The following is a 25,882-nucleotide window of genomic DNA, read 5'->3' on the forward strand; positions in this document are numbered from 1 at the left end:
CAATTTATTCTAAAATGCTATGGTGTCAACTGCTGCAACTCAGAAGCAAACAAATATAATAGACCTCTACAGACAACACGTGGTGACCCTGTCCATTGTCTCAGTTCCAGAGTTCCCATCTGACCATCAGAGCTCTAGGAATTTACAGGCTGGAATTCACTTCCATGCAGAGTAGGCTGAATTTCACAATCCTTGCTGCTAATGAAAATACTTTGTATTAAAAAAAAACCCCTCAATCCTCATATTCATTGAAGTAGGTAAGAAGTGGACAAAAGTCTCCCAGATGTGCACCCCAAACATGAGACTATAAAGTTATTCTCTCTTCAAGTCTGGACTAGAAAACATTTGAAAAATTTACATATGTCATAGGTCACTTAATTTAAGAAGTTATGCTCACTTACAAAAAAAATTATCACGTATAGCTCCCAGTCATTGGGGTTGGAAGGATTCCTTCCCTCCCACCCCATTTCAGTAGTAAGTTGAATTGTAATGCCAAGTCTGAATCAGCCCCTCAGAAGGCAGAAAGTGCCTAAGATCTGATTCACACAGTAAGAGCAAAATATTATTGTTTTTCTGAGGAACATCCCATTAAAAATAGCATCTAGGTGTTGATAACAAATTGCAAAGGTAAATACAGAGTAGTTAAAGCAATGTGTTTAACAACCACAAACTGATAAGGTAGCAAAGCAAGATTTAGTACACTCACCACAAGCTGATTCATCAGACTTATCAGAGCAGTCAGGTCTAAAATCACACTTCTGGATCATCTGGATGCAATGGCCAGAGGCTCTACAGACAAACTCCTCTTCTGTGCAGTTGTTCATGGGGAGTGTGGCAGGAACTGAAGTTCCTGAAGTAGTTGTAGAGATTGTTGGCAAGTTTCCTTTGAAAAGCGAAACAACAAGATATTGAGTGATAGGACTAAGACATTCTAGTTTTGTAATGATTTCTCCCATTGCTACTCCCACCTTTGTCAAGGATATAGCTTTACTGGAAACATGCCTGAGTGGCCAAGTTGAATGACTTAAATTCTGCCCAGTAGGAATGAAATTGAACGTTTCCTCAGTGGAAAGCACTAGGTTGGTCATGCTAGCCAACCACCATTCATACAATCCTCAACAGCTGCAGGAATTTATTTACACTTCTTACCTGCCTTTCAAATTTGAATTAAGTCAGTGAGCCATTTCAAAAAGCTAATGCCATGGAGACTGACAGAGCAATCACAAAAACGTAATCTCCCTGTGAACCAAGGCTAACAGATTATTCCGATGATAATGGCTTTTTTTTTTTAACACATCAATTACTGCAATTGACTGTGGAAATTACTATGTAACCTTCTTAACTTGTAATTTCATCACTGAAAAAAATATTTTTTTCTCATTAGAAAAATTATTTTGAGGTCATCATCTTGTTTCACCACTTCCTTTGTGTTTCGTTCAAACTCATTACCACTTCTTTCAAATCAATTGTCTTTGCCTTTTCCCCATTTCTTTATGATGAACCTTTCTTCAGGCTTAGTCTCATTTCTTGAAAACCTTTGCTATTATTGTTCATAAAAGGAATTTTCATTATATAACTCCTTCTTTAAATTTAATTCTTAATGAAATTATTAGCTGTAGTGCACAATGCACCTGAGCAATACACCTGAGTTAATTAAAAAGTACACGTGAAGACTTTTTGTGTAAAATGTGTCTGGGTCAGCACGGAATTTTTTTTTTCCCCTGAGGCCTGGAGCACTAAGACTGATAATAAATTCCCCATGTGCAGGAGCTATTTCTCTTTCATAAGGTAGAAAGCACTTCTATGACATCAAATGAATTATACTCCAATCAAATGAATGATACTTCCATAATATCCTAAGACTCAAACAAAAGACTTAGGGGAAGGAACCTTTTGAAGGAATAATTGCATGACATAATAAATGTATGTACAACTCATAATAGTAGCAAGGACCTTATTGGTAAGAAATTCTTAATTATAAATGCCACATTCAAGTCTCTACTCCTAATCCACTGCAACAGGAGAAAAAGTACCATAACCTTCACGACACCTGAAAGGAAAGGAGAATCAGCTCCTTTCTCTCTTTTGAAATGGTTTATTTTCTATAATTTATGAAATACCATTTTGTTGAGAGTAAGCATCATTGAACAGCCATTAGTTAGGGCTTTCAAATGTTGCATCACAGCAGTATGCTCAAGTTTTGACATCTTTAATATTACTTATCAGGGACTTTAACATCAAGCTATCAAGCCCATCTCTCCCTACTCAGTATTTTGTTATTTGAAGTGGAACAAGAGCAACTGGGCAGCTACTGTTTAATTCTAGAAGGTTCAGGGAAGTGGGAGTCCGGCTTTTTTTCCCTGATCCAACTTGCATTAAATATGGTGAAATATGCCATAGCTATTGACTATTTTGCAGATTGTTCTCTTTGACTCCTTTTTGCTTGTTGGGATTTTTCATGATGTGAAGGAAAGAAAATAGAGGCGGGACCCTGAAAAGTTCTCAAAAACTACTCCCAATACTAAAAGCGTTTTTAAAAATGTACAGAACACAAAACCTGTTTCCTATTCAGCTCTGTCTGCCATTATACTTGAGTATTTTTGTTTTATCTTTCCACAAAAAATGAGCTTTTTTTTCTTATTTACGACCTTTTAAACACTGACTCTCTGTACTTTGCAACTTCTTGTTTATTTGTAAAACTTTTTTTTTCATACCTCATTTGTAAACATGTAGGAATTTTTTTATTAGCTTTTCTTCCTCGAATATAAGGCATTGCATATTAGCTGAGTATTTACAAAAAAACCTTTATATTCAAAATTTTATAATGAACGTTGTACACTATATAAACTTGGTAAAATGTGAGATAATTACCTGCAGAAGAAACATGCCATATGCACTTGATATTCCTAGTAGACCTAATCATATCTACAAGAAATTTTTGAAGTAGCAGAATAAAATGCATTTGCACCAGGATTTTTTAGTTAGTGTTAGGATGCTAATTTTCAGACACTGTCCTAAGTTATTTGCTGTTCTACAGCCCTATTATGACTGTACATCAACTGTCACACCATATATAACACTGTAATGCCTTCTGCAGCTAACGCCAGTGCTCTTAAAATCCCTTCTGTGATGAAATGACAAGTCTGGAATCTGTGTCTTGAAGTACATGTATTTTGGGACATAATATGTTACAATTCTGTAGACATTCTACTGCCCTAGGTAGCAATGACTTCTGAGGGCAGGCTGTTCTATCATCTGAACTGTTTGTGCACTGTAACGTGAGAGCAGTTGGCACAGTAAAAACATTGAGAATTATTGACATCATCTACCTGGACTTGTGCAAGACATCTGACACTGTCCCACAAAACACCCTTGTCTCTAAATTGGAGAGAAGTGGATTTGATGGATAGACCACTCTGTGGACAAGGTATTGGCTGTATGGCTGAACCCTAAGAGTTGTAGTCAATGGCTCAATGTCCAAGTGGCAAGCAGTGGCCAGTGGTGTCCTCAGGGGTCAGTACTGGTCCTGGTACTATTTAACATCTTGGCAACATGGACAGTGGGATTGAGTGCACCCTCAGCAAGTTTGTCAATGACACCAAGCTGTGTGGGGCGGTTGATACACTGGAGGGAAGGAATGCCATCCAGAGGGACCTGGACAGGCTTCAGAAGCGGGCCCATGTAACCTCATGAAATTCAACCAGGCAAGTGCAAGGTCCAGCATGTGGGTTGGGGCAATCCCAAGCCACATGCACAGGCTGGTCAAAGAATGGATTGAGAGCAGCCCTGAGGAGAAGGACTTGGGGGTTTTGATTGATGAGAAGCTCAGCACAAGCCAGCAATGTGCTTTCACTGTCTGGAAAGCCAACCACATCCTGGGCTGCATCAAAAGAAGCATGGCCAGCCTTCGAGGGAGGTGATTCTGCCCCTCTACTCTTCTCTCATGAGACCCCACCTGGAGTACTGCGTCCAGCTCTGGAATCCCCAACATAAGAAGGACGTGGACCTGTTGAAGTAAGTCCAGAGGAGGGCCACAAAAATGATTAGAGGGCTGGAGCACCTCTCCTATGAAGACAGGCTGAGAGAGTTGCGGTTGTTCAGCCTGGAGAAGAGAAGGCTCCGGGGAGATCTTATAGTGGCCTTCCAGTACTTAAAGAGGACCTACAGAAAAGGTGGAGAGGGACTCTTTATCAGGGCCTGTAGTGATAGGACGAGGGGTAATGGTTTTAAACTGAAGGAAGTTTCTTTTTGCTTCTAGGAATCAAGATCTCAAGCAGTTTGGAGGCTGCACGCTTCTTACCGAGGGTCTTTTGGACTTTACCTGCACAGCAGAAACTATTTTGTGCTGATGGCTGGATATGAGGGTCTGAAAAGCAAGGAAACAAGTCTGGCTTTCCTTGTCAGGCATGAGTCACAGTTTGATCAGGTTTTTGCTTTTCCGGTAGCAATATTTACAAATTACAGCAAAGAGTCAGCTCACAGCTAGGAGATGTACACTTTATCTCTGTTCTTACCATTATAAAGCGTACAGCCTAGAAAAGACATGTCATCAAGTCCAATGTCTCCAGTGAAACCATCTCCTACGATACCTTTCACCAAGATCTAGGGAAACAAGAATAACAAAACAATTTTTTGGTGTGTAGTAAACTTCCACTTCTCACTAAATATTTCTTATGAATTGACAGAGGAGTCATTTACCACATTTCACTTCAAATGAGATTAAGTTCATTGTAGGGGATATATTCTATTTAGTGGCACTTTACGAAAAAGACATTATTATCAGCTTTCACTGGTGGTCACATTAATCACAGTGAACTATAACAGAATGGTTGGCTTCACAATCGTGCAAATCCACTGAAACATCATTGTGATATAAAATTATGGCAAGACGTTATCATAAGTGGCATATTATGATTAGCTCCTTGGGTACTTATTGTAATAACATTAATCATGATTAACTATAATAATATTCATGTGAATAAATTATATACCCTTACACAAATCTAACTGTGATGAAAACAATTAAGCAGGTTAGAGATGTGCTATGAAACCTTATAAAGAAAAATATTCTATTTTATTAGAGTTGCCAATGCTGTATATGCTTGCTTTCTTGTTATTGTCTACTGTCAAGGAGTGGGAGACGTTAGCATTTGTAAAATACTCTCTGGGTGACTGAATAATCCTCTTTTCTTCTGACTGCTGCTGAATGGTAAAAATCCAAGCAAGTGATTAGGGAAAGATTTAGTAAGAATTTTCTTAATTTAACTAATCTATAAATTCCTATTGATAAAAAATAAACCCTCCTCAAACCATACATTTTAAAAAATATAAATAAATGGTTTTGCTGATCCAGTGGGGTTCAAATGTTAAAGTTATTTCTTTGATTTATTTTTTTTTTAAATACTTATGTCACATCTTACACACACACACACACACACTCAAACTTCCAGATTATTCTGGAATGCTGCATAAAATTTCAAATGCATTTTTCACTGTTCGTTCGTCAGTTCAATAGACAACTCCTATAAAGGAATGGAGTATGAATAGTTGCAAAAATGTTGCAATACCGCTTCACAGTATTGTTAGATCTAATGTTTTTGTTGTGATTTACTTATTTGCAATTTTCTTTGCAAAGACAGCTTATTTTCAACAGGTAATGAAGCACTGCTCCTTACTCGAAGATGTAAAGCAATTCTGTGTAGATATGTGTCTCAATTCTTTTGATCAAATATCATTGATATTCTGGAAACATCCTCACATCAAATATAATTTCAAAAATATATGCTTGCATTTCAAATTTCAGTATTTCTTTGTCCTATAGTAAATGAAGTCCTGTAAAGGATTTCCAGTTTCAGAAATCAGCACTGTGTATTAAACAAGCTACTCAGTAACTTGAGGGAAATAAGAGAATTCATCTACACACTAAGAACCATTGCTCACCTGGTAAGCAGAGCTTTTATAAGTCACACTTGAAATTTATTAACATGTAACAGGAGGAAATAATATTTAAAAGGTGCAAGGAATGGCCTGAACACTGTAAAAGTAAGAGAATAACATCCGTCTTAATATGTTAACGCTGACAAATTTATTTCTGCTACTCTGAAGTTGAATGTGGATAGCAAATTTATTGCTGATGCTGATACCACCGGGGTAAATAAAAATGATTAGTCTTCATTTATAGATTATGTCCATTAGACAAAATAAATGAGTATGCTAAAAAAAGATGGATATATGTACCTTAGTATGGATATGCTAAAGATGGGTTATTTTAGCATAAAATGTATCTAATGTGAACGACAACCAGAAATGATAGCATTATTTCTTGCTGCTCTCATCTCAGTATGGGATTCTTATTTTTCCCTCAGAATATCCACAAATATTCTTTACAATAGTACTCCAATCTTTTGTTTCTTGTTTAGGTTAAAATGGGGCAATGCTACAGTACTGGTACCAATAGCATAAAAATGCTTAGAAACAGGACAAATCAAGACATCTATCACTTGGAATTGCCACGTAAGAAAACCTATTATTCCAAAATGACAAAATTCCTTTGAGTGTAATTTTGACTGGCAAACACACAGCAGTTTAAATAAAATTTTGGCTTTGTTTTCAAAGCATGAATGATTAACTACTCAAAATTAATTACTTATAAATGAGCTAAAATTCAGATGAAGAGGCAAAGGATTTGTTAACTCAACTTACACAGTTATTACTAAGAAAAACCCAACCCCCCTCCAAACTACACTATTCTTCTGTGGAATGTTAACCAGTAGGTCAAGGGGCTTTTCTCCTCACAGCTCCCTATACCCGTCTCCCCTGCCATGACATTCACATGGTCTGAGGCCATCCTTATGTATCGTCTTCCACAAAACTGTCTCTAGAGGATGTTGCACTTCCACACCTTAAGAAGGAATACTTTTAAGGGCATAAAAATATCCAAAGACAGAAGTGGCAGGACACAGTTCTGCAGGGGAAATTCAATTCAGAGAACCTCTTTATTGTTATGACGACGATTAGGATTGTATTCCTTAAAATCTCCCCACGCAAATTGGTTTTTTTTTATTTATTTATGTACTTGGAGACTCTGACACTTTGGCATATAGCATGAATGCAGTAATAGAGAAAATGTAACAAAGGTACAGACTTAAAACTGAAAATAGGACCAATTTATGAGTTAGGGCTGCAGTACAAAACTTAGTCTCTCTGCAGCTGTGGTTAAACACTGACCGCTTAAATTAATTTGCCAGCTGAAATTCTGCAAACTTCATAAGCTATTATTAAACAACCTCGAGGGAACTCGTCTACCATGAAGCTCATTTCACATCTCATTTATTATTTGAATGAGAATAAGTAGTTCCCAATTTCTCCAGTTTTCAGAACTCTAGAGATCCAGTCTCAATGAAATCTATAAAGGTAGCAAAAGGTATGTTACATAAAAAACAGGGAAAAAAACTTGATGAAAAGCATGTACGTATTAGAATGACTCTCTATATACAGAAAAGGATTTATCCCTTAAGATTTTGAATAAAATAGGTTTTTGAAGGGTGAAGGAACACTATGACAAGTGTTAGTAGAGGAATTACAATGGGTAATACTGTTCTGTACGTTTCTGTCACTAGCCAAATCCCACTGAAGGTTAGCAAAATAAAATCTTAATTTCCATACAATCATAGTTTAAACTAGATTGGAATTGTGAGGTATCCAAAATTCTGAAAATTTCTAAATGTCTAGGAAATAGTGATATCAGTTATGAAGTATTTACCTAATAATATAGCCAAACAATATCTCAGATTTGTCACAGGAAGTGTCAGTTGTGTTACTTAGGGACTTTATTAGTAGTCAGAGCATGCTATTTTGACTAGGTTTGCTATGATTATTTCTGGCAAGAAACCATGTGATTTGGTTTGAAGAGGAAAGAACAACCACACAAGTGGATAATAGTATGAATAACTGACAGAACTTTCGCCAAGTAACCAATTTCTTATGATATGATGGAACTTTTGTAATTACAGATAAACAAGCCATAAAACCACAAATTGTGTGAAATCTGTATCAAAATTTCTTGCTACAAAACTCCTTTTTATCAAAATACCTTCATCAACAGTCATGTCACAATAAGTCTTCACAGTAGGATGGTTTTTTTTCAAGAACACATGAACATATTCCTATAGGGATATGCCAAGAAGTTCATAGAAAAGGGAAACTATTTACTGAGCGAACACACATTTTTTTTCAGAAAAAAATGTGATTTAAAAAAAGTCTGAGAAATTTAGATTTAATTTGACCTCCTGATTTATTAGTTCACGTCAAATAAGACGTATTGGCTTCTTTGATAAGTGAGTCCAAACACGGTAATTTATTCATCCCTGGTTTTGTGTCTCTGCTTCCTCAGCTGCCATCAAAGGAGTAGGCACTGTGGGACCTGAGACCGTTTCCCAGATCTCTCGTCTAGGTGTCCAGTAGTTGCATCCTGACTACACGGCACTGAACTTTTTCTCTGTACCTTCCGCACCATAGTTTCTCTTGGGGAAAAAAAAGTAAAAAAATCTGAGTGTACTGGCAGAAGGGGTGCCACGGCATGTTCCAGCTTTCCCCCTCATGGAGGGAACGACTGGACAATCAGGGCTACTACACATAGTGTGGAGCCCTTCTGCCCCCAAAAACAAGCACAAGTGGAGAGAGACCCTCAGCTGCTGGAAAGATTATCAACATTAGGTCACCACAACTTTTTAACAATACACGTAGAAAAGCTCAAGATTCCACTGCCCCTCTTCAAAACCTACCAGCCCTTTCCTTTTGTGTCCATCTAAAATGCATTAGAAGTTAACATCTCAAGACTTCAAATGTCTTCAAACACGAGTCCAAATGAATTCTTACCAATGATCTTAAGCATATACACATCACATATGAAAAATCTTGTGTCAAATATTTGATGTTTTATAGTGTTTGGTTTTACAAGATACTGAAAAACACTAGTTCTAGCTCAGTAAAGCACTTTCTCACACTTCACTATAGGCCTGTGAACCCTCATGCTGATTTATGATGTTTTTTCAAGCATTTCTCTGAAGTGCAGGGAAGAATCACATTTCTATCCTGTTTCAGACTCTTCACTGATGTTGGTGAGACTGATGACAAGCATAATACTAATAACTGTTTACTTATTCTGGGAGTCAGTACTTTGCTGTATTAAGGCCACAAAACTTCACTCAAGAGAAGTTCATTCTCTAATTCATTCATTCTTTAATATTAACATTGGAAGAATTTTTGCACAAGTACTATATAGTCAGTGTCTAAAAATTTCTGAGATTCTAGCTTTATAAAACAACATGGTTAGCCTGCCCACTTGGGAAGCATCTATCTAGTAATTATAATGATAAAGTTATAATTAATCCAATTTAAGGTCACGGTTAGTTTTGACTTCATCTGCAAAGATTTACAAAAGTCTCCTCTATTTCAAAAGATCATGGCAGAATGATATTATTTTCAAAAGCAACCCAGATGGAAAATATGAAGTGTTAAAAAAATAAAACCAAAACAAAACCCCAAAGTCACAGAAGACACAGAAAAGTAGAAAGAAACCCTCTTTAAATCTGAAGATATTTTTCAGTCTCAAAATTAATTTAATTTCTGTTCAGTTGGCTACAGGGGCCCAAAAATGCATTTATATCCTTTAGCAATTCTGCTTTTTGCAATATTAAAAATGTAAATGTTTTCTTTCTATAAAGAGGATGGATAATGATATTTTTTTATTTAGTTAAAAATCACTAAGTGATGAAAATACTTGACAGATAAGGATATGCTCAAAGACAACACTAAAACATCCATGGTTAACTGAGCAACACCAAATCTAGTCCAAAAAAAACCCCAAAAGGTACTGTAAATTTTCTCCCACATCTAAGGTACAAAACCCCTCATTGTTCCTGTATAAATTTAGGGTTTGGTTTTTTTTTTTTTTTAGAGCATTAGTCATTTCCGATAGCCGCCTTCTTAATTATGCAGGCAGTTTAAGGATTCAAAGGCTGGATCTAACTGATAGGCTCTTTTGACGAGGATGCATACAAGAGAAAGTAGGTGAGCTGTCATATGTGAATAGCAAATCAGCGGCAAGGCTGATGGTGGTGTTTTTACATGATCAGCCTTTATTGGCTGTAATCATATTATTGTACCCTGGACTACTTTCAGATGGAATCTCGTCATCACTCCTTTACCATAAGTGTTTTGCTGCTTGGGTGACCTTCCATGACAGGCGTATGCAGGTTCAGCAGCTTACACACATATTCACTTATGCACTACATAGATCCTTTCTTTCTTGCTCCCAACCACCATTTCCTCAGATATTAAAAATAAATAAGTAAATATATAATAAAATTACAGGATTCTGGCTGTGTCGCTATGTCACATTCCTGGGCCTTACTGTTGTAAAAGATGTGTCCTACATTTACCAGGGTGGCTTCTTATGACCTGAGTACTTTTGTCCCTCTCTCTTGTACCCTGGAAGATGTCAAGATGTCAAGGGCTGAATAAAGACATCTCCACATCTCTATCCAGAGAAGCCTGGATAGGACTTTCATGGACAGACTTGTATCCGGTCTATGCAGTGCTTACTACTAAGGCAATTCCTTCATGCTGAGCTAAGGAGTATCCTGAGAGAAGACATGAACAGTTTTCTTTTCAATTTTTATGAAAACTTTTGGGCCAGCAACTGCTGATGGCACAACTGGATGATCTTTAAAGGTCCATTCCAACCCAAACTATTCTGTGATTCTGTGAGTCTACATCAATGAAGGATTAGAAAATGTGGGTAGCACTTCCCTGCCTATATTAATCTATTGGCCAATTAATAAACAATTGCTCAGAGGCAACTGCATACCAAATTGTACAGGTCAGCCAGCAACCGCAGGCTTTACATTTCCACAGTGAAAATAAAACTGAGAATGATGACTATAAACAGGTCAGAAATCAATAGCACAATGTAAGTATGAAAACCAGGGTAATGTGCAACATGCAAGCAGGTATCAGGGATGAAACAAGTCAACACACAGATCAGAGAGGAAGAAAAATAGTTAGTGCCCAGAAAGAAAGCTACCAAGCTCCAGCAAATATGGCTGGATATCCATGTATGTGGAGTAAAATTGGAGAAGCAGCAGCAGAAGCATGTGGTAACCTTTAATGGGGAAAAAAAAAAAAAAAAAAGAAAAAGAGAATCGCTGAATACTTCATCTCATCAGATTATTAGGGAAAGTGCAAAGGAGAGTAGGAGAAGGAAGATGAGGAATGACAAATTGAAAGTTGAAACTGAAGCTGTTACTAGAGTGGAAATCCAGGATGACATGGTAGTGAAAATCACTACCAGGGAATGGATCAAAAGCAATAACAGAAAAATGATCACAAGTGGGTATTACAGGTGTAATAAAAATCTTAGAAAGGTCCTTGATAAATTCAGAGCTGCTTCAACAGCAGAATTTAATGAAAGATATGTATCTGACCAACTAAACATTAAGGAACTCCTACTGGTATGTCAGCATGCACTGAAAATGAGGGCCTGAACAAGGAAGCAAGCAGACAATCAAATCAAGGCAGAAGGCTAACAACACTTGACAATAATAAACCTAGTTCAATAAGGGTGAAAGCAACTGCAGAAAATCTGAAATCACAGTTAGAATATCAAAAAGGGTGAGCCTTTCGATGCACCAAAAGCTGTTGGCAGCACAAAGCCTCATAGCATGAGGACAGATGTACCAGAGGTTAGGTCAGCTGTCCAGCTAACTGCAGCGTGTGTCTCCCAGTGGAATACTGCCACATCCACGTTGGGAACAAAACAGGCATGAATTGGTAGCTCCCAAATTCTTGACAGTATATCATTGGCGGGAGGTTGTAGCCTCATTGTTATGCTAGTAGCCCTTAACAGACTTTTCTTTCAATAATTTGCCAGGTTACTTATTGATTCCACTCATACTTACATGCACCCAAAACCTCCCTCAGCAATCATACAACAGACCATACTAAAATAGTATTTCCTTTTTTTTTTTTTTCTTTTGATTGTGTTGCCTAATAGGTTCACGTAGTACCTCTCATTCTCTGTATTCAGATAAATCATTAATGATCACAGTGTTGACTTGATGTTTCTCTGTTACACCTCAGTCATCTCTCTTTCTAAGAGGAACACTCTTTACTCAAGTATTCTAGAAAGGGTCAAATATTTCTACTTCAGGCTTTTTTTCAGCTTAATGTTCCTAGGGCAAATACACAATAATTTTGATTTGTTTTCTAGGATACACAGAAGAAAGAGCACAAACTGTTCAGAATCAGTTTCCTTCTAACAATACTGCAAGTAAGGATAAGACCTAGCTGCAAGTACTGATATGCAACTGTGGCAGGCTGAAACACGGTCTCCTCACATTGCTTTTCACACTAGGAAATTGTACCTCTCTTTGGGGTGATAAAAATGTATGTGCATTATACCAGCAAAGCTGCATGCAAGAAGTAGAACATGGCTAAATTGGGTCAGCTCCATTTTCTGGAGTACACCAGTATAAGTCCAGAATTTCAACCTGACACTTATCAGTTAATGGTAAGAAAAGACTGAAAAACTCCCACAATTATGTCGATCTACAAAATCACTGATGTTACAAACCCCACTGAAAATTTCTCTCAGGGATGCTATGAAATGTGATATGAGATCTAGAACCTGTAATATCAATAGTTCTGATGCTTGTTATGTAGAAGTGAAATTTGAAATTTTCTTACTTCAAGGATATTATAGCTGATGAGGAAGCCTAGCAAGTCATTATTTTTTCTTAAATTGATACAAAGGGTATTTAGTCTACTATAACAAGTCCTGCTGTATTATTTATGTATGAAATATAATTATCACCACTAAAGATGCATGAAATAAAAACATTAAATTCGGAAACCTCACAATTTGCCATAGCACAGACTTTTTTTTTTTTTTAAGAGAACTGAAAACCACTTTAAAAATAGTTTGTAAATTAGAATTATGCCAAAAAGCCCTTTTTTCACTAGAACCCTGAGTTTTTCATTACAGAAATGGAGGGGGGATGTCAATCTGCTCAGAAAAGTAATTGCAAGAAACAGCTAGAATTGAAGAAATAATCAGAGCGAGCTTTGTGATCTTGTTTCACTTATTACAGAACAGCTCATCAGAATCCACAAAGAAGAATCACTATCTCATCTCACTGAGGAATGAAAAGGGAGAGTGAGAAGGTAGGTACTGCTTATGTGATTGTGACCAGCTACCTAGTAGTACCTTAATTACGGTTTTTATCCCTTCCTGTCTCTCTTTTTAGATGAATGGTAAGAGCCTGGATGCAAATAATATATATTTACTACTCATGTATTTGACACTGAACCCATCTTATGTCAAGATTATACCAAAACCATAATATAAGAAGTAGGTGGGTATAATTAAGTAAAACCTAACGCAGCCCTATAAGGTTAACCTAGAAGGTTAAAAACCCAACTGTGATTACGCGCCTCCACAACTAATTCTATGGCTAAAAGATAAGAGTAACTGAAAATAAAACATGTTCTGAGTGAGCTAATTTGCATTTGAATTTGAAAATCTTTGTAGAGAAAAAGTATAACATGCCCTATATCTCCATAATAGAAAAGAAAAGATGAAAAATGAAGATTTAAATGAATGTGTTAAAGGACAAATCACCTTAATCTAGTGTCTCCAAAAAGAAGAAAACTTCCTCTAGATTCTTATCTGTCTTTAGACAAATTTTGCTGCTAAAAAATAAAGTAGGTTCTTGATTTAACACCATTCAAGAAGTATACTTGAGGATTCATGTGTCGGAACTAATAATGACTAACACTTCACCCTTACCACTTGAACGGCCATACAACTGATATTATATTTGCTGATATCGTCACAGATCACAAATAATACATTATTAGTGCTGTGACTAACTTAGAAAATAATTTCTGAACTAATTTTATCTTTCATCCAAAGTATTGTGAAATACGTTTATTTTGTCGGGGATTTTTTTGGAAGCGACCCATGGCTTCCTCTTCAACAGACAACTAACGGCTGTTAGGGGTAAAACTTCCAAGGTGGCTGTCTGTTTAAGTTGGGACCGATGACTGAAGTTGTAATGCTTCACCTGGTGAATATCCTGTTGTAGCAAAGTAAAACAAAGCCTTCCTGAAGGCTGCCCTTCATTGCTTCATGTCTGCAAGGGTAAGGGGACCCTGGTGATTCCCGAAGATGTTTCCTGCTTTCTGATCTAGAAATGATGCTCAGTGACTGTAACAGGGAATGTCTCCCAGTTCAGCACCAGGTGGCTGCAGCATCAGATACTATGAGGAACTTAAAAGGGAGATGGCATGTGGGAATCCCTTGGGATTCTACGATTTACAACAACAACCACCAAAAAAAAAAAAACCACCAAAAAAGCTGTACCTACAGATGTATTGACCATTTCTACCTCTCAGAAGCTGCAAGAGACAATTCACACCATACTATGTAACACCAAGCAAGACAAAAGGATTTTAGAAGACAGCTAAGTTAATTCTTTTTGATACATTTACAACCCACAGTAAAATGCCACCTAAGCCCTTTATAAGAGAATATCAGAAATAGGACCGATCAGCACTTATGCTTTGATAGGTCAGCCTGAATAAGATATGGGGATATTCAGAACATCAGAAGACTGTGAAGATACAAGGCACATTTTGCTTTTACAAAACAGAGGTACCTTTCAGGATAGAATGTATTTTTTACCAAAACTGACAAAACTTTTGAATATATAAAATTGTCTTGTTTTAAGTCATGAGCAACAAATAGTGCAACCACTATACCCGAAACCAACATATTAGAGTTTCAAAGGTACAAATAGCAATGTACAAATCAAAGGGAAAGGGATCCGCTGTGCTTCAGCTGTCTGTCTTCCAATGTTTGGTCATATTCCAGACCATTATATCTGGTTTAAAATGCTGTTCAGGAGCTTGAGAAATCTAATTTGCACCATTATCAATATACTCAGGCACACATGTTTCAGAATCAGGCCCTTAAAATACAAACAATTTGGATTCTATACTGAGAACATCAAAATAGTGCAACATATGCTAAAAATAGTAGCTGAAGAAAGTAGGTTGGCTTGTATTTGTAGAACATGTTGCTATTCTATATTCATAGCAAATGTGTCATTCTAATTTTCAATCAATATTCCATTACTTTCTAAGCTAATACCTAATTGATAATAAGAGCAAAATTATTACAGAGGATTTGGTTGTTTACTTTTCTTAACCACTTGTAAAATAGGAAAACATCAAATGCATTTTATATCCACTGAATTGCAATTTTATTTTGCATATAAGCATCCATAAGCTAGTATTTTTAAATAAATTTTCATTATTTATTTTCTCTTGATTTTGGTCCTTGTTTTTCACACTTCAAGGGAGAAAGTTTTACATTTGAAGAGAGATGTAATGGTTTATATATGATACCCAAAGTATTAGAAGTTTTAGCATCTATACTTAATATAGCATTGATAATTAATTTGTACTTAAACAGTGCATTTGCATTTTTAAGTTTCATAACAGACAACTTAAAAAATGTAGACTGATCATTATAAAATCATCACAGAATATTAGACTTCTTTATGTATCACTTATACTTTGGAGTATCAAATATATGTAATCATCTTTGTTTACAGAGGTACACATACATATTGTAGATGAGAAAAAAGTGAATTGGATTGGGGCAAAGGTCATTCTTTTTCTTTTTTTTTTTTTTTTAATAATATGATTTGCAATATATTAAAGTTGCCCTAGGTATCGTATAGCTGACACTGTAGATATGTGATTTACATCATGACTAAAAGGAGACTATACTACTCAAAAGGATTGTAACACAGAATTTTGCCACTGTTCATTTGATATCCCCATTTCCTTTTTCTGTATCCACAGAAATTTGAATGAAGAGAGCCAGCTAACACAGCAACATTTATCTGAGATATTAAAATAGAATCTTTGCCCTTTCTTCTGAGCAGAAACTATTTCAAGTATTATGATTATTCAAGGAAGATAAAAGCAAACACTATTCATCATCAATATAAGTAGGCTACCATGGACAGATTGTTATTTTACTACCTTTTCAAATGTACTTTTAAGGAAAAGATCTGTAGGCAAACTTCTCTGGGAGTTTAAAATAAATGTAGATCAACTAAAATGACAAGTATACTCATCAGCCTATTATTTTTCATGTTGAAACAAGTGTCTGATATAGTAAAAAGGAACATCTTTAAAAGGAATATATTCTTAACCTAAAATTTGTACAAAAAAAAAAAGTATAATTTCTTACAGATTTTTAAATCCTTTGCAGATTTGTGTGTCATAGCAGTTTGGATTCAAAGAGAAACTCTGTATCACTAAAGCCAGAACATTTTTATAAACATGTATTTTGGATAGCTTTTGTTACTTGTCAGCTTTAGTATTTGAGAGAAATGCCTAATTTTGTCTCAGAGAACTGCATTCCTTTCATTTAAAAAAGTTACCTCTACATTTCCCTTTTCACTCATCCAGCTATTCCTGCTCTGCTCACTGATGTCACATTTAACATTCTGATGTAAAACATGCGACGTAACAGCAACAAACTTCAGCCACGGTTTGATGGCAGCTAGAAAAAAGATTTACTGAGAAATTTAAGACTCTGAAATTTAGTGGGAGCTAGTATGAGCAAAAGAAGTCTTCTGCCAGAGCATTCGATTAGAGGCCCTACATAGCTATAGAATTCCCCACTTTCAAAATGGGATCTGCCTTTCCAGGCGTCCTCAAGTATCTTTCTTGGCTGCTTTGAATTTTTGTCTGCAAACTCCTCCTTTTCCTAATAGTGTTAGTGTATAGGTACGATTGTGTATATGCTCCCGAAGTCAGCTTCCCATGCCAGTAAATAAACTGAAAATGTGAATTTGAGGGATTTGCTATTCATTGTTAGCATTATGTTGATACTTTTTTATATTTCTATAAAGGGTCTTTGCAAAAAATGAACACTATCCTTCCAGGTGCCTCCATGCAATCGCAGTAATATTAAGGCCTTTCCTCCAAAAGTAACATTTAGACCTTCTCTCCACCTAAAACTAATCTTTTGGGAAACAAATGTGGGACAGTCTAAAGGAAATATTACTTTATATCAGATTTAAAAGGAAGGGATTCTTTTTATAATATATTTGGGGCTGGGGCGGAGGGGTGGAATTAAGTTAATTTTGTGACCAGTTGGCAGTCACGTGAACTAATGCCTTCTCTAATAAACCTGCAGGTTCATTAGTCCAACCAGAATAAACAGTTCACACATAGTGAAATGTAAACAACACGCACAATTTTTAAAAAGTGAGAAAATAAATCAAGATTTGTAGCTGTGACTTACTATTATCATATCTTTCTCCAAATGATATTTGACTGTTGGCCTAGCATTGCACCCAAATATTTTGAACTGATATTTTTTCTGAAGTAGAATGAAAGATTAACATGTAACACTGGAAAAATAAGGCATAGAAAAGGATATTCCTTTTAATAGTCCTTTTTCCATGAATGAATCAAAATTTTGCCAAGCTCTTCCGTAGCAGATTCAGATAACTTTGTTTCACCACATGCTTGAAAACAAAAATAGCGCCTACTTTAAATACCCCATGTTCCTACTCAAAACGTTGTAATCATGTGTTTTAGGGGGAAAAGTAAATTCCACAAAAAATAAATATTCCAGACATATTTCCTCAGGAAAACCCTACAAATGTATTTCAAAGTCAATTTGATCAGACAGTTAGAAATAGCTTTGAGATTGCACAGTCATTTACATACTCGCAGTGTTTTACATGGCAGCAAATAAGCACTTCGCAACCCAGAAGGATCATACCTGAAACGGCTTAAAGCTGCTGATGTAGAGTGTCTGCCTGATCCATCTGTTTCCTTGATTTCCAAACTTGTACCACAACAGCCATCCCTTGGTGTTACTCACAGTTCTCTGGAAGACTGACAGCTTGTAAACTTGCGTTCCAAACATATGATAATGGAAGCGGAAAACGCAGGTTCTGTTGCCAGAAGGGCTGAAGAGAGGACTAAGCAAAATTGCTTTATCTTGAAATTGGTGTGGCTCGGAGGATTCCATGTAGAGGTAGTGTCCCCTGGCCGTGCCCGTCGTGTGATCCTTCAACGGGCCTGTATTAACCGTGGGGGTTGGGCCTTGTATTCTCATCCAGTTAAAGTCATCCTCAACGTCCTGCTCCCAATTGCACAGCCCGTTTTCAAAGTTACACTGTAGGTCAGGGTCTGAAATCGAAACAGAACAGACTGTCAAGCGAAAGCAGAAAGAAAAGGTAATTGTGTTTTAATATGCGTTCATTAACTTTCTAGCATAATGAAAAAAAAATAAAAATCTTTGTCTTCTTGAGATAATTTCTTTCTAATATAAAGAAATACACATATCTTCTCCTTGCAAAAATTCACCTCTGAAGAATAAATATACACTTGCCTGGACAAAAAATAAAATAAAATAAAATAAAATAAAATAAAATAAAATAAAATAAAATAAAATAAAATAAAATAAAATAAAATAAAATAAAATAAAATAAAATAAAATAAAATAAAATAAAATAAAATAAAATAAAATATAAAATAAAATAAAATAAATTTTTACTTAATTACCTCCTCTTTCAATATATATCTGGCAAACTGTACATAATAAACTTATTGAATAAGCAGAATGGTGAAGAACATTTTGTTATTAAAATTATTAACTTTATGAATTTTTTATAATTAAAGCATGCAAGGTTCTTTAACTGAAATTTAACTGAGCAAAGGTTTTAAAAACTGAGGTTAATTGGATGAAATAAACAACAGGATAGTCTTGTAGGTGTTTGTAATAAGTGACCTAACATGTTTTTGCATGACAGAAGTAGTCCTAAAAATGGGTTGTCCTAAAAAAAAAAAAATCCCTAAAAATGGGGTCTTTATTATTCTTAATAATAGTAGCTTGGTAGCTTTATCGAAGCTAAAGTCAAGAGTGGCATTTATAACACAATACACGTTATTATTTGACACCAAGGCAAAATATATTGATTAGACCAATTGCTTCCAATGTAAAAAATAAAAGGCGTATCAGAGGTGGAAAACTTGCATTTCATCTTTGCATCTGCTCTTCATAAACAGTAACTGACATAATAGCCAATTGCTTTTTTTTAATTAAGCTATCATTTTTTATGATGTTTAAAACTGCAAGTCATATAATACTTTTTTACTATAAACTTCAAAAATGGGTTATTAAGAAGATAGACATTTTACAAGTGGGAAAACTGAGGTAGGCCGAAAAGCTTTCACTTTCTTTTAAATTCAGATCAGTTTTAAGTTGATATTCAGCAAATATCAGTGTAGGCTTCTGTCCCCTCAAGCATGTAAGGTGTCCCCTGTTTCTCAAACTCATTGAGATCTGCATAATTTAGTTACCTCAGAATGTGATAAAGAAACTGCTAGTTAATTTTATTTTATATTAATGTTCTTGAGTTCTTAAAATTGATGAATGAATGCTTCGGGGAGAAAATCATCAACAGCAACCTTCAGCACTGCAAGGTGAACGTCAAAAATGTGAATGACCCATAGTTCGCTTCAGTTCTTACAAGTTCTTTCTCTGAAAGGAACAATTATGCCCAGCATGATGAATGTCTTCTAGTACAGATATTTTTACATTTTCTAGGTAGAAAGAGTTACAGGTCATAAAAAGATAAAGGATGCACACTCCTCTCAGTCCATATAGGTCTTCCACTGTACTTCCGTCAGCATAATCAAAGACAGCGTGTTAACCTAAGTCATCTGGCAGACTTTGAATTCTCTCTTTTAAAATAAACTTGTAATGCATATGTACGTTTTACAAAAGTTAAAGAAAATATGACTCTCTCGAATAACGGAGATTGAATTACATTTATCCTCAGTTGTAACTCATCATATGCATTCAAGTTAAAAATTTTCGGAGTCTGTTTCAACAGTAACTGTATTCAGTTGAATCATAACTGGCTGTGACATTGATAGGCTTTAACAGTACTGAGCTTTTTTACTCCAGGGCTGAATTTGGCAAGTAAGTTTTGGTTTGACATAAAGTAAGCAATGATGGAAAGTACTTACTACAGTTGTCTTCATCTGATCCATCCCCACAGTTATCCACAAGATCACAGACCAATAAACTGTCAATACACGCTTTTGTGTCTCTGCACCAGAAACGACCGGGACCTTCACAACTTAATGCTGGAGGTGGAAGAGCACAATTTTCAAATGTAATATCATCAATTGCTGAGACGCCGTCATAAAAACCCAGACTGATTTTATCAAGTGATAATTGGAAAGGACGTGGAAGGCGTCCAAGCTGAATGACTGCCTTCAACCATTGATTTCCCATGTTGTAATATGCCCTCCAAAGGACAGTAGGCTGTTTCAGCCCATCCACAAGCAATTGCATCTCTGCTGCTCCAACTGACTGTCCATAATTGTAATACCTGAAATGATAAAAACAGTTAAGGGTACAAATAATGAGAATGGACCACATCAAGTATAAAGGCTTTTCTGTCATAGCTCCATGAAATATAGGAAGTGCACAATGCCTATTTCCAGTTTACCTCTAATTCAATCCACTTTCTGTACAATGGTAGGGTAGGCTGCTGCATCAGTCCAGGGCTCATTTCAAGAATTGAAGATTATGAGAGAAGAAGCACACTTAATTAAATTATAACCCACTACTGAAAAGAAATATTTGCTTTCATATTAAGAAATGAGCACTGCTCACTCAGATGCATAATATGTGTTTAATGAATTTAATTCAACACAAAATTGTAAGGTTTCAGGAGGGAAAAACAGAACACTTACTGAATGCAAAAGCACCTGTATCTATGTTAGTTATTGTTAACATGCTGCATTTTCACAGCATTTTTGGAGGATCTCAAAACATTTAAAAATCATAAATATTTCGGTGAGCAATCATGCAACAAAACCAGGAACAGAACCAGGAGCAGAACCAACAACTTGTAATTTCCGGACCTATACTCCAACTTGAATTCTTGAGTATCTGACAAAAAGCCATTGCCTCTTACTATGGCAAATGTAAACTGCACTTAATAATATTATAGTCAGGCCAAACATTTATTTAAAAAGCAGTGCCACTTTTTACTTTAGTAAATAAATTATCACGATTTACTTTTTCTGTCCCTCTTTGACAAGATTGCACAAAAACAGAGACATGACAACAACAGAAAGTTTTGGGGTTTTTCTATGTATATAAAGAAAGGATTGGAAGAAAAGCTCCAATTCTTGCACTGGATCTTTCACTTAAAGATGATTTTGGATATTGTAGGTAACTCAGGAGCTACTAGATTTTTGGATGTTTTTCTGTTCTTGAACAAAATTCCACAACACTTTCAAATTTACTTAATGACTGGTATTTGTCTATGTATATGCAGACACAATCCTTTAATATAATTTTGCTCAAAGTTATCCCCTGTTTCAGTTCTGTTCTCCCATTGTTTCGGCTTATTTCTGCATATTGTTCATAATGAAGATTATATGATCAAAGAATATGAAGAAATAAATACTGTAGAGGAAGGTGTGTCTATTGCAAACTATAATCTCAGTTTCAGTCCAAGAGAATCAATGTGAGGTGACCCATGAATTTTAAATATAAATGATTACATACCAAAAGGACAATGTGCAATTTGGTCCAGTTTGCCTGAACTTTGGGCTTCGCAGCTGCGCTATTTGCGAAATGCTGCTGCTGTTTTTCAGGATGAACATAAAATGACCTATCAAAATAAAACAAAAAAACAAACAAAACCTTTTCAGGCTGCAGAAAGAAAGTGTTTCCGAAGGTTTTTAAAGCATTCATGGCCTCCACTTTAAATCTGATTGAAGAGCAGGTATATCTATACCACTTCCCTGTTTCTAGGCTTGGCTTGTCTTACCTTCAGATTTGTTGTAGGTGTGATCCTGCGGAGGAGCTTGCTTCTGAAAAGCAGGTGCAAGAGCACTACTGGAACTTCTCACCCAGTCAAAGCCATCTGCATTTACACTTTCAGTCCAACCACAGCTCTCTCTTTCAAAGTCACATACAGCAGCTGATGAGGAGAGAGACATCATTTTATCTCTGTATGTGACATTACTAAACAAGCTTTGTGGTATGAAAAGGGAATAAAATGTTTCTAAATATGTCACCGATGTTCTAGGAAGAAGTCTACGAAAGGGGTGTGGGGAGACAGAGTACAAGATGAGGTATTTGTTTCATAACGGATAAAAGAGCATTCCCACAGGAACAATCAGCCATCGTTACAGGCAACGTATTCAGTAAAACAAGTCCTTCCCCCTAAAGGCGCTGCAGCCAAAGCTCGCAAAGCAGGCAAGGAGGCGCTGACAACAGGCCTCACGATCCTCATCTTACAGAGCAGGAACACAGAGCACACAAAGCAGTAACAAGCCTTTTGCAAGATCTTTTAGGGAATCTACTTTGGAGCAGGAAATAAAATCCCTTATTTCCTGAATTTCAGCAAGTACGATAATGACAACGAAATCCTCCAGTTATAAGAATGAAGTTAAATATCAGGCATTACTGAGACTATGATATCGGTAGAAGGAGGAAATCTCTGAAACACAAACTACTGTAGAGAAAGAGATTTGAAAAATATATTCAGCGGCTTTCTTCAATTCTACGCTTAAAAGAGCGCTGACATTTTACAAAATGTATATAATACAAAATGAAGGAAAGAAAGGAGTGGAAGGGTGTCATGTCTGAATGAATGTAAATTGACAAATATTTATTATGTTAAAATGAAGAATCATCAGATTTCTCTTTTATGCACTTTAAAAGGTCCTCATTAAATCACAAAATGAGATTGAGTAATTATAACAAGCTTTTAATGGAAAACATTAAGAAAATTATTTCAAGAATTTTTAAGCAATAATTTATTAATTATTTACATAGAACAAGTAAACAAATATTCAGACATGACTGTCAGAATTCTACCGTTACTTTATAACATCTTTATCACAACTCCCAGTGGCCATAGCATTATGGTATAGAAATCATACATTTCAGAATCAAATGAAGTTTCTTGGAAAATGGGATTGCATGAATGTTTATTGATGGAAGATATGGCAGTTTCCTTGTTTTGTTTTGTCTTTCTTTTAGTTCTTCCTTAAGAAGTGTGTCACATTAAGTTATAAATCATTTATTAGAAAGAATGAAAAAATTATTAACCAGGCAAGTTAGTATTATTGTTGGTTACAGCTTCTAAAAATGCAAGATTTTGTGGATTATTAAGCAAAGCACACAGAAATGCACAGTTATTGATGTTGCTTAAAAGAGTATACATCATTCCACAAGTGTGGAAGACCAAATAATGTTTAAAAGACCAAAGAAAATACGTTTGTTATACATATGGTGTATGCGCATCAGAAATGTCAATGATAAGATGATGTAGATCAAATATGACCAAAAAAACCAGAAGGAAGAAATTCTTGGATTGAATGTTTTGATAGAAATAAATGAAGATAAAAAATACGTACAAACATTCAATGACCTAGACATGATGGAAAACACTGACAAGCCACTGACCTACATAACATAACAGTAAGGAAAGCTATTTCTGATTTGGTTTTTTGCTCCATAGGAGAAACTGTCCCATATTCCCAGGAGAACAGCAACAAAGAATATGATAAACCTTGGACACAGATGATAACACAAAAAGAGGCAAATAAACAAGATAAAACTGTTAAGTCTGAGCCCAGGCTTCCTGCATATGTAACTTGTAACAGAGACAAAACACAAAAGCAAGGATGCAACAGACCACACATTTAACTTAAGTGTGGATGAATACATTGAGACAAAATAACCCTGAAACGTTCAACCAAATCTCAAACCAAGTATTTAACACCTAGGGAAGATACAAGAGTAGAGCAATCCGGTAGAGCCTGGGTGAAATATACTTGATTCTTGGTGCTTGGTAACACTTCAATTACGTAATTGTCCCATAACCTCTTTGACTGGCACTTCTTCAGACAGATTATCCAGACAGAAAGGCTATGGCTTAGGTACCTCCACAGTTTCTTTCACAGTGAACACAGACAAATTAATGTGCCTTCCCCTCTAGTACTTTACTTTCTGCCTTTCTCCTGTTTCTTATTTTCTTACATGCTCTCTTTAACCATCAATTGGCCCTACAGACTCTGCCAGGCTTTATGCTCCTCAGATGTTTGAGGAATTTATCGCTAGTTTTTTCTTAAACGTTTTTCATCATCCGTACTGTGTCAAGTGCTTGGCTTTTTATTTCCATCAGAATGCTCCTTCTATATAAACGAAGGAGAAAGCTCCTGATTTTATTGAACTAAACAAAAATAAGATCTGGTGGCCATTATTCAGGCCATCTTGTTATTTGCCTTATAGTTCTCTGGCACTGAAATTCTTGCAAAATTTGTTGTCACAGTGCATAATTTGCAAGACAATAGATAGGAGCAGCTATACAAAGAAATATACCTTTTTTTCCTCCAAAATATTATGTAGACATTTGCCAGCAGAAGTCAAAAAGTTGGATTCATGACTTCTTGTTTCTATAAGAATTCTGGAAGCATGTGAGGTCTCCAGCAGAAAAATGTTCTTGCCCTTTCCTTAATGGTCTTCCTTTCCACAGCCTATTTCCCCTTTCACCTGTTCCACAATAGCCCTTCTTTGACCTCTCATCTCAGTCCTAGTCTCACTGGAAAGCTGGAAATCCTCATTGTCTCTCCTCATCCAATCCTCTTCTCTTTGCCTGTCTGTTTCCCCAGACAGCTCCTTGCCCCAGGTCCTCTCAACACAGTCTGAGTTCTCTGCCTCACTTTACACTGATCCCTCCCAAAGCATCACCGCTCCCCATCCGTATCCCTCATTCCTATTATCTCCTTGATTTATTCTCTCTTACCAAACTTTTTATCTTTCATTACTGTTCTCTCTCCTGACACTGGCTGGCTCTTTGACCAGCTGGTCTTAATCCTTCCCACAGCAGCCTGAGTCCTTCCTGCCCTGGCTTCCTCCAGACCCTGGGTTACTTCTCTCCCACACCAGCAAGCTGAAGCAATGCAGCATCTGCAGCCATTTCTTATTCTTCACAGATAAAGGTGGTTTCCTGTCACTGTGGATGGCATTTTAGTCCCATCTCTTCCCCATTTAACTTCCACAAACCGATCCTAATGCAGTTGTTTATGCAATTCCAGTCTTAGGTCCCTTCTCCAATTTACAAGCTGACAATCTTTTCAGCCCTTGAACTTAAGCACTATCCCTGTGAGTTGGCTATTGTTCCTGGCCTTGCCTTTAAAAACAACTGATTTGTCTGACTGAATTGAAGGAGTAGAAAGCATATGAGATGGACATATGCATGCAAGATTTTCAATCCAAAACTTATAACCACAGCAGAAGTTCATCATAATTCTTAGGTTGGAAAAGTGAGCATTAAGACTCCACCAAATGCACAGGATTATATCTTAGAAATTATACTGTACATTTGTATCGGGTTTGCACGGCAAGGGTTTAGTAGCAGGGGGAGTACAGGGGTGGCTGCTATGAGAAGTTTCTAGAATTCCCCCTATGTCCAGTAGAGCCAATGCCAGCTGGCTCCAAGATGGACCCCATGCCAGAGCAGGTGGAGCCCAAAGGAGGCTGTGACCCAGTGGGAAGCCCTCAGTGGAGCAGGCTTCTGGCAGGATCTGTTGCCCTGTGGAGAGAGGAGCCCACACTGGAGCAGGTTTGCTGGCAGGACTTGTGACCCCATGGTGGACCCACACTGGAGCAGTGTGTTCCTGAAGGACTGCACCACGTGGAAGGTACCCACACTGGAGTAGTTCATGAAGAACTTTTTTTTTA

At 36.4% G+C, this 25,882-nt stretch overlaps 1 protein-coding gene across 1 annotated transcript in view; it reads right to left on the bottom strand.

Annotated features, from left to right (window-relative positions):
- MALRD1 (MAM and LDL receptor class A domain containing 1) overlaps positions 1–25,882 on the bottom strand; it is a 263,637-nt gene that overhangs the window by 181,939 nt on the left and 55,816 nt on the right. The window contains exons 15-20 of the mRNA XM_063323881.1: positions 21,957–22,109; positions 21,692–21,797; positions 20,134–20,501; positions 17,876–18,288; positions 4,515–4,602; positions 707–883 (exon numbers count right to left, since the gene is read on the bottom strand). Of these exons, the coding sequence (XP_063179951.1) occupies positions 707–883; positions 4,515–4,602; positions 17,876–18,288; positions 20,134–20,501; positions 21,692–21,797; positions 21,957–22,109 (1,305 nt within the window). The remainder of the gene's footprint in view (positions 1–706; positions 884–4,514; positions 4,603–17,875; positions 18,289–20,133; positions 20,502–21,691; positions 21,798–21,956; positions 22,110–25,882) is intronic.

This window comes from Chroicocephalus ridibundus, chromosome 2 (assembly GCF_963924245.1).
Source record: "Chroicocephalus ridibundus chromosome 2, bChrRid1.1, whole genome shotgun sequence".
Taxonomy (NCBI): domain Eukaryota; kingdom Metazoa; phylum Chordata; class Aves; order Charadriiformes; family Laridae; genus Chroicocephalus; species Chroicocephalus ridibundus.